The 10,195-nt window shown below is 42.7% G+C and overlaps 1 protein-coding gene and 1 pseudogene across 1 annotated transcript; both read left to right on the plus strand.

The window, feature by feature from the left end:
* The first annotated feature begins 351 nt into the window (after nt 1-351).
* LOC105945660 (putative tripartite motif-containing protein 61) lies at nt 352-7,946 on the plus strand. Its single transcript, XM_018091862.2, has 2 exons — nt 352-734; nt 7,943-7,946. The coding sequence occupies exons 1-2, from the start codon at nt 352-354 to the stop codon at nt 7,944-7,946; spliced, it is 387 nt and encodes a 128-aa protein (XP_017947351.1).
* Nucleotides 7,947-8,029: 83 nt separating this feature from the next.
* Nucleotides 8,030-9,884, plus strand: post11 (annotated as a pseudogene).
* Nucleotides 9,885-10,195: the final 311 nt, after the last annotated feature.

Genomic DNA, 10,195 nt, shown 5'->3' on the forward strand with positions numbered 1-10,195 from the left:
CCTCATTTTCATCTTGATAATTAGTGACCTCTAAGTTCAGCTTCTCCTAAGCCCCCCCCCCAGAGCCCACTGAGCACGTGCAGTGCCACTGACACCCCTAACACAATCCAAGATGGGGAGCTCCTGTGACAACCTGGACCATTACTGATATAGAGATGCTGAAACTTTAGGCTGGTGCAGCAAGTACAGTAAATAAAATATGGCATTCTTTGCCATATTCATTTTAGGGTTTAGTTTTCCTTTAAGTACAAAGGACAGACTGGCTGCACCCTGTGTGTGGGAGGAAGAGATAAAACTGATTTCTGAAAAAATAAAACTCTCACTTCTATAGATTTCTTCTCCTTTACAGTCATGGCGGCTGCTGATCTGAGAGCTGAGCTGAGCTGCTCCGTCTGCCGGGACATTTATACCGACCCTGTAACCCTGCCCTGTGGGCACAACTTCTGCCTCATCTGTATTGGGAAAACCTGGGACTGGCAGGAGGGGATAGAGGAAGATCCTTCCTGCCCTCAGTGTAAAAGGAGCTATAAGACATGTCCTGAACTTCCCAAGAACCTGAGGCTGCGGAACATTGCAGAGCAATTCCTTTCTGAGAACAAAAAATGCTCTGTGCATAATATGATCCTGGAGTATCTCTGCTGTGAGGATGGGGCCCCTATCTGTGTGTCCTGCTGCCTGGCCGGGGGGCACCGGGGCCACAGGGTGGAGCTGCTGAGTGAGGCCTCTGAGAAGAAGAAAGAGAAACTGAGGAAAGTTCTGGAGAAACTGAGCCCAGAGAGAGAGGAGACTGAGGGGCAAATCCAGAGGCTGCAGGAGTGCAGGAGAGAAGTGGCAGAAGTGGCAGTCGGTGAGACAGAGAGAGTCACTGCCCTGTTTAGGGGCATCAGGGAAGAGCTGGAAGCCCTAGAGAAGCGACTCCTGAGTGACATCTCCAGGCAGAAAGAGGAGCTCTCACTCACTGACATTGAGGGGCAGTGGGGGGATAGATAGAAAACTGGCTGAAGGATAGATTACACAGAGTGGGGGGTTCACGAACAAACTAAAAGGGTTGAGGAGACCGCCTCATACGTATGCAAATAAGTCATAACAGGATTCTGGGAAGAAATTCGTTAAGGCTCCTAGAAAATTCCATTTACATGGGCTTTGTCCCATTTACATGGGTTTATCCTATAGGCTAATGCCGACCCACTGGGTTTAAAGCAGAAGCCAGGATAATAGCTGATCAGATTCTCAACTACAGACCGGTTTCGCCCTTTTTGGGGCTCATCAGTGTAGCGCAGGGTTTTCTGATCAGCTTAGGTAGAGCCGGGAGTGGGGATTCACGAACAAACTAAAAGGGTTGAGGAGACAGAGTGGGGGAAATGGAACAGTTCCTAATTGGGCCAGTGTGGTTAGTGGATGTAATAACGGGTGAACCATTATTAATATTAATAATTTGTATTAATTAACATTAATGACAAATATTAATACATATGCAGGATCAAATGATTAAACCTTCTGATAGACTGTAAGTGAGCAATAACTTACATACACACAAGTAATAATAGAATTAAATAGATTTACTTATCTTAGTATGATTAGTTACAAGTATAGCCAGTTCTGCACAATTCAGCCCAATCGGGGAGCCCCACAACCTTTGGTGCAAAACCTTCAGGTTCCCAATAACCAATCAATGATCCAAATGTCCCGGCACTCGTTCAGGAGCCCCAGGCAAAGCTACTGACACAGGGTGGGGGCCCCTTTTATACCAGAGTACTTAGCAAACCCCCCAACACCAAGTGTTGACTTGTGCAATATTGTGTACAAACTTTTGTCATGAACAAAACCTATTAACAAGACTTTGTAGAAGGCCTATTTGTTGCTCAAATAAGTTGTACATAGAGCGTATTGTCTATATGCTGTCTGTTTGTTTATTCCAAGGATATTTGCTGGGTAACAATACCTGTGTTTACTGTTTACTCAGCAATATACATAGAACAAAGACATTGTACCTTGAACACTAGACAATCGCTGTCCCAAAATCTGCTGCTTTTACTTGACTCAAACCTTAGATTTGATTCATAAGTCAAAGCAAATGTATATATTGTAAATCATTATAAAATCAATAGAAAATCCACCGTGTTACAGTGGGTACCGCAGGATCAGTCCTTGGCCCTTTGCATTTTAAACTTGTTTATTAATGCCCTGGGGGGGGGCAGAGACAGTACTGTTTCTATTTTTGCTGATGACACAAAATTGGGCAAAACTATAAGTTCCATGCAGGATGTGCCGCTTTGCAGAGCGATTTGACTGGGAAACTGGGCAGCAAACTGGGAAATGAGGTTCAATGTTGATAAGTGCAAAGTTATGCCCTTTGGTAGAAATATTATAAATGTGAGTTATATACTAAATGGGAGTGAGTTGGGGGGATCCTTAATTGTAAAGGATCTAGGGGTTTTTGTGGATAACAAGTTGTCTAATTCCAGGCAGTGTCATTCTGTGGCTACTAAAGCAAATAAAGTGCTGTCTTGTATAAAAAAGGGCATTGACTTTAGGGATGAAAAGATAATTTTGCCCCTTTATAGGTCCCTGGTAAGGCCTCACCCTGAGTATGGGGGCAGTGACAGTGAGTATGGGGGCAGTTTGGGGCTCCAGTCCTTAAAGGAGAACTAAAGCCTAACTAAAGACATAGGGCAGAAATGTTGTACATTATGTTTTGTGCTTCTGTACCAGCCCAAGACAACCACAGGCCTTTAGCAGGGAAGGTCTATGCCCCCAATAATGCCCCCAGTAGCCCCCCATCTTATTTACCGCTGATTCCCTGCACATACTCTGTGCTGCTGGCACTTACCTGCACTTAGGGGCCCACTCACTATATACCGTATACACAGAATATAAATGGCACAATGTACCGTATATACAGAATATAAATGGCACAATGTACCGTATATATAGAATATAAATGGCACAATGTACCGTATATACAGAATATAAATGGCACAATATACCGTATATACAGAATATAAATGGCACAATGTACCGTATATACAGACTATAAATGGCACAATGTACCGTATATACAGAATATAAATGGCACAACGTACCGTATATACAGAATATAAATGGCACAATGTACCGTATATACAGAATATAAATGGCACAATGTACCGTATATACAGAATATAAATGGCACAATGTACCGTATATACAGAATATAAATGGCACAATATACTGTATATACAGAATATAAATGGCACAATGTACCGTATATACAGACTATAAATGGCACACTGTACCGTATATACAGAATATAAATGGCACAATGTACCGTATATACAGAATATAAATGGCACAATATACCGTATATACAGTACCGTATATACAGACTATAAATGGCACACTGTACCGTATATACAGAATATAAATGGCACAATGTACCGTATATACAGAATATAAATGGCACAATATACTGTATATACAGAATATAAATGGCACAATGTACCGTATATACAGACTATAAATGGCACACTGTACCGTATATACAGAATATAAATGGCACAATGTACCGTATATACAGAATATAAATGGCACAATATACCGTATATACAGAATATAAATGGCACACTGTACCGTATATACAGACTATAAATGGCACACTGTACCGTATATACAGAATATAAATGGCACAATGTACCGTATATACAGAATATAAATGGCACACTATACCGTATATACAGAATATAAATGGCACAATGTACCGTATATACAGAATATAAATGGCACACTATACCGTATATACAGAATATAAATGGCACAATGTACCGTATATACAGAATATAAATGGCACACTATACCGTATATACAGAATATAAATGGCACAATGTACCGTATATACAGAATATAAATGGCACAATGTACCGTATATACAGAATATAAATGGCACAATATACCGTATATACAGAATATAAATGGCACACTATACCGTATATACAGAATATAAATGGCACAATGTACCGTATATACAGAATATAAATGGCACACTATACCGTATATACAGAATATAAATGGCACAATGTACTGTATATACAGAATATAAATGGCACAATGTACCATATATACAGAATATAAATGGCACACTATACCGTATATACAGAATATAAATGGCACAATATACCGTATATACAGAATATAAATGGCACTATATACCATATATAGAATATAAATGGGAAGTTTGCACCACCAGAGGTGCCTCAATTAAATACAACAATACCAAAACCTTGCTCTAAGCTGCGCAGCACATCAAGCCTAATTTAAAATCTGAAACAGCCAGTCTCAATCAGCATTCGCTCATGCCTTCACAAAGTTGGTCCGGGTGCCGTGCCCTGGACCCTTCACACAGGGAAAATTATTTTCACGACTATTTCTTCATTAAATTATCACGTAAATCACAGTTTTTCATGGACACTCACCCTACTGATCCAGTGGTCCAGTTGCAGCGCCCCAGAACCATAGCAAAGGGAGACCCAGCAGTCACAAGCACAATTTCTCGATGGGTACGCACTCCAGACACGGGTGAAGGTGGTTTCAGAAATAGCTTTATTCACAATTGTCCTGACGCGTTTTGTGTCTTTCAACACGTAGTCATAGGTGCTATAGACACAAAATGCGTTAGGACAATTGTGAATAAAGCTATTTCTGAAACCACCTTCACCCGTGTCTGGAGTGCGTACCCATCGAGAAATTGTGCTTGTGACCACCAGAGGTGCCTGCCAAAAAGCACAGTACTTAAGAACCCAAAGTACCTCTCTGTGCCATTACACTAACAGAATGGTGGTGATTATAAGGTGACGTTTTACTTCTGTATATTTCTTCTCCTCTACAGTCATGGCGGCTGCTGATCTGAGAGCTGAGCTGACCTGCTCCGTCTGCCGGGACATTTATACCGACCCTGTAACCCTGCCCTGTGGGCACAACTTCTGCCTCATCTGTATTGGGAAAACCTGGGACTGGCAGGAGGGGATAGAGGAAGATCCTTCCTGCCCTGAATGTAGAAAAACATATAAGAGATGCCCTGAACTGCAAAGGAACCTGAGGCTCCGTAACATAGCAAAGCGGTTCCTTCCTGAGAACAAAAATTGCTCTGCCCACAATAAGATCCTGGAGTATTATTGCTATAATGACTCTGCCTGTATCTGTGAGTCCTGCTGCCTGGCCGGGGAGCACCGGGGCCACAGGGTGGAGCTGCTCTATGAGGCCTCTGAGAAGAAGAAAGAGAAACTGAGGAAAGTTCTGGAGAAACTGAGCCCAGAGAGAGAGGAGACTGAGGGGCAAATCCAGAGGCTGCAGGAGCGCAGGAGAAAAGTGGAAAGAAAAGCAGCCGGTGAGACAGAGAGAGTCACTGCCCTGTTTAGGGGCATCAGGAAACGACTGGAAGCCCTAGAGAAGCGACTCCTGAGGGACATCTCCAGGCAGAAAGAGAAGATCACTGATCTGATCCAACAGCTGGAAATAAAGAAAGCCAAGTTGTCCAGGAATATCCGGCACATTGAGGAGCTGTGCAACATGGCAGCTCCACTCACTGTCCTACAGGAATGGGAATCAGATGCCTTTTGTGGGGCTGAGGGGGCAGATACTGGGGGCAGAGAGAGAGGGGGTATAATGGTTCCTGCTGTAGTGGATCTGGATGTGGATATGGCCTTAGAGACATTACTCACAGGCTTAGCTGGGATTGTGACTGGGGTAAGGGGTAAGTGGTTCCCTGGGCAGGAGGCTACAGACCTGGTACTGGATATAAACACGGCTCATAACCATTTATCTGTATCAGGGGACGGGAAATCTGCTTCCTACTCACTAGAAGAGCAGTATTACCCACAATCCCCAGAGAGATTTCAACGTCACCCTCAGGCTTTAAGCACCAGGAGTTTCCCCTCAGGGCGACATTACTGGGAAGTGGAGGGCAGTAAATCAGGGTACTGGGGGGTAGGGGCGGCCTATCCCAGTATAGAGAGGGGAGGGGCTCAGTCCCTTATTGTGAATAATAACAAATCCTGGTGTTTGTGCAGATGGGGTAATAGATATTCCGTGGGACATGAGAGTAAATGGACAAATTTACCTCACAAAGCTTCCTGCAGGAGAATCAGGATCTCATTGGACTATGAGGCCGGACGCCTGTCCTTTTATGAGCTGAGTGAGCCAATCAGGCACTTACACACCTTCACTGCCTCCTTCACTGAGCCCCTTCATGCTGCATTCTGGGTATGGGGGTGGGTGAGAATCATTAGTTAGGGCCCCGCCTACTGCCAGACTTGTCCAAATTTGTCTTCATAGAAATGGCACTGACAGGGCAAGGTTGGGGCATTATGGGGGCAAGGATGAATGGCCAAACACTTTCATTTACACTTGCATGGGTTAAACTAGAAGGTGTTCTGAAAAGGTCTGGACCCACCCATGGGTAAAGGTCGTACAACCTGCGGTGCCTCTCCCTATCCCTGCCTGTAACTGGCTGATAAGGGCCAGGCCATGTGGGGGAGGGGAAGCCCACATTGGGGTGACTTAGACTTCACATCAGGACCCATCACAGGTGATGTGGGGGGGTCACACTGTAACATAAACTCACCCGCATTTATTGTCCCTTCCCAGTTATACCAGCGGCACCAAAACTGGGTATAGGGTTAATTTAATATGGCCAAGGGGGCGTGGCTTGACGTCTGCCTGTATGGATGCACCTTAGCTGAGCTCCGTGACCAGACCTACTGTAGCAATGCATTTTGGATATTTAGTAATGAACCCACATGTACACAAAGGGTTAACAGATATCTTTCCTTTCCATCACATGACATCTACTGAGGGGTAATTCTGGACAAGAGACATCCTGCCATAAAACTACACAACAACCCTTACAGCAACCCTACAGTTCATATGAAAGAGATGCCAATGACAGTACAGACTGGGGTGGGGGCAGGGCCAGAGCCCCCCAGGAAAGGAGACCCCACTGAATCAACAGGGATCCCTGCAGCATTGGGCTCAATGGGATTTGATCTGCAGTGCAACCTAGCTTAAGCTGCCTCTCTTAGCGGACTGAGAGGAATCATTGTAAAAACAACTCACATCGACCTGATTGGCTGGGACTGTCATTTGGGTGTGTCTTGGGAAAAGGGCAGTGTGGGTTATGCTTGGTTGACTGGTTTTCATCATGTATATAAACAGCATTTGTACTTTATTAGTTCCTCTCCCCTCCATTGCACCTTTCCTCTCCCTTCTTCCTCCCTCCATTTTAGTTATTTTCCCTCCTTATTTTATACCTTTTATCTCTTTTGTAAATAAATATATCACGTATTTAATAAACCGGGCTGTCTCAGTTCAATAGTTAAATACCCCAGAATAGAGCAGGCCCAACATTTTGTACCCCAGATGGGACCTATGGGTGATAATGTAAAACCATAGGAACCAAGGAAACAGAATCTGCTTGGCTGAGAGGATTTGAGACGCCTGAGATTCATGTGTTAAAGGTCTAACCAGGAAATAAAGTCTGGAGCGTAACACGGGTAAGTATAGGTTTCTTTTATCGGATATTTAATGGAAAGGGATTGTATTGTATGTATGTTAGTTTTTTTTACCAGTAGAAGGAAAAATTAAGAATATTTGTGAAGCCTTGAATGTGTGACTTTTTAAGGATAAATAGAAAATGCAGAGATTCCTGAGAAGAAAGTGGACTGTAGAGTAGTGAAGTGTAACTAGGGGGGAATTGTCCCATTAATTATATGTGTTGTGTCTGGAGTTATCTGTTTGTTTGTGTAGTTGTATATTTTGTTAGTAACTAACTAGGGTGCAGGTTTTTTGCTCCTGCACAGTTTAGTGTTGTGGGTCATTGTGTAGGTTATTGTTTGTTTATTTCTCATTGGTAAAGATGGAAGTTGTGGAAAAATATGTCAACATGTCTCTGTGGATTATAATTCATCTGCAGATGACTCTTTGACACATCAGTTTAAAAGTCTACTGACACAGTGTCAAAGTCATAATAATAAAATAAAAAGTAATCAACTTCCAAAGATGGTAAAGAAGATAAAATTGGCTAATGAGATATTGATGTTATTTATAATGAGAGGCATTGCTGGGCAAATGGCAGTACAGTGGGACAGAGAGAAGGCCCAGCTCAGAGAAGGCTCAGATACGTTTGGAGAGGCACTTATGGTGGCAGCTGGCACTTCTGCAGAACATGTTTCTGAATTAGATGAACTAAGGGAGAAGGTGGTGCTGCTAGCTGAACAGAATACGTTATTGGAAGGAAAGTTGCAGGAATGGGAGGAGAGGAGCAGGCTCAGGGAACAACAGGTTTAGAGAGCAAGGTGGGATACAGTGAGGGAATAGCAGGGTCTCTTAGAGAGCAGCTGAAAGATACAAACACACAGCCAGCACATAAACAGCTCTGTATTCTCTCCATGAGACACAACTGCAAACCTGGTTATGCCCAGGATGTCCCAGTAAATGTCTGTCCTGTTACTGAACAAGAGGTAAGAGATAGGGAACTGGGCACAAGGCCACAAACATTATCTATCTCTCTTTATCCCCCAATCAGAATGCACCAGACAAAGAGTTGATAATACATCTATACCAACTTATAGAAATAACCCTTCTGAACCAGCAACACTCACAATACAAGATGTTATCAATTTGACCCAAGTATTGGGAAAGTTTGATACTAATACATCAGCCATCAGCCTTATAAATAAACTGGAAGCTGTGATCAAACAATATAACTTGGGATATAAGGATGGATGTGCCTTGCTTAGAGCATGGCTTCCTTATCAACTGGCTGCAGAGCTTGGGCCCCCAGTTGGAGCCCAGTGAGGCGTTAGCTGGTGTCAGTGAAAACTGGGGAGATGCCAGGGGTAGGTTCAGAGAATTGCAATGTATTATGGGTGGGCGGGATACAAGAGGTGCCAATGCACTGGAGAATGCAAGGTATAGGGGAGGAGATGACGCAATATTATTTTGTACAAATTACCTCTCCCTATATAAAGTTGTATTTAACTGCCCTGATATGTTGTCTGATGACCCAAATTTCCTATATTCAATGGCTAACAAATGCTGTGTTGATTACAATACAAAAATTGCCCTCAGATACTCCAGCTCTTACAACACCTTTGTAAATGTACTTAGGGATTGGTCGCAGGATTCATTTGAATCCCAGAGACATATTTCGGTTGTATCCACAAACCACCAACACAGGAGATTTTCAAGACGATGTTTTGGTTGTGGAAAATCTGGTCATATTGTTAGATATTGCAGGCGTTCTATGAAACAACAGGCTTCTAGTACTTACTCATGTCATTCAGTACAGAGACAAGAGGGGGGAGTACAGCGAAATGTAAATAATGATCTCCTTGGCCATAGCCCTTCCCCAGAGCCCAAAACTGTTGTCCCCTCTGAGAATACTGACACAGATCCCACAATTACAGACAACACAGGAGACCAAAAACACAGCCGAAATGAGCCCAGAAGGGAATTCCACACCCCTCCTTGTAAAACAGGGAAAGAAGGGAAAACGTTCCCATCCTGTATGGGCCAACTTAGCACAGTTTGCCCAGTGTGTGTCCAACTGAAACAAGACTTGATAATGAAAATAAATGTAATCCCCAACCAATTTGCATGGAATTTATTCAATATGTTTTGTTTTCTGTGATGTCATTGTACAGGTATATGTTAACCAACTATGTGTTTCTTTCTTTCAGAATACTGGGTGAAGAATATCTGTCCTTGCCTTTTAAATAATGAAGGCAAATTAATATTAACATTATTTGTGTTCCAACAGGTTTTTTTGTTGTGCTCTAAGGAACATGGTACCTGGTGACTTGGTATCTTAATTTAAATGTTCCATAAAGAATATTTTTAATAATGCAAATGAAACTATATTGTTTTAAACCACGTGGTACAATGAGGTCAATAGTAAAATAATTGTTTGCAAACAATTAAAAAATATATATATAAATTACTGATATATAATACCATGGCAATTTGGTGCACCAGTGTTTTTGTTCTGATACTAACTTTCACTTACTGTATATACTCGAGTATAAGCCTAGTTTTTCAGCACCCAAAATGTGCTGAAAAAGTCACCCTCGTCTTATACTCGAGTCGGGTGCCATGGGTCCCTCCAGACTAGCACCCTCTGTCCTTTGTGGGCAAATAATGCCACCTGCAACCAGACCCTCCAGTG

This window comes from Xenopus tropicalis, chromosome 2 (assembly GCF_000004195.4).
Source record: "Xenopus tropicalis strain Nigerian chromosome 2, UCB_Xtro_10.0, whole genome shotgun sequence".
In the NCBI taxonomy this organism is placed as follows: domain Eukaryota; kingdom Metazoa; phylum Chordata; class Amphibia; order Anura; family Pipidae; genus Xenopus; species Xenopus tropicalis.

Coding starts and splice junctions, on each gene's coding strand:
- LOC105945660 (XM_018091862.2), top strand. CDS start 352: ATGGCGGCTGCTGATCTGAGAGCTGAGCTGAGCTGCTCCGTCTGCCGG.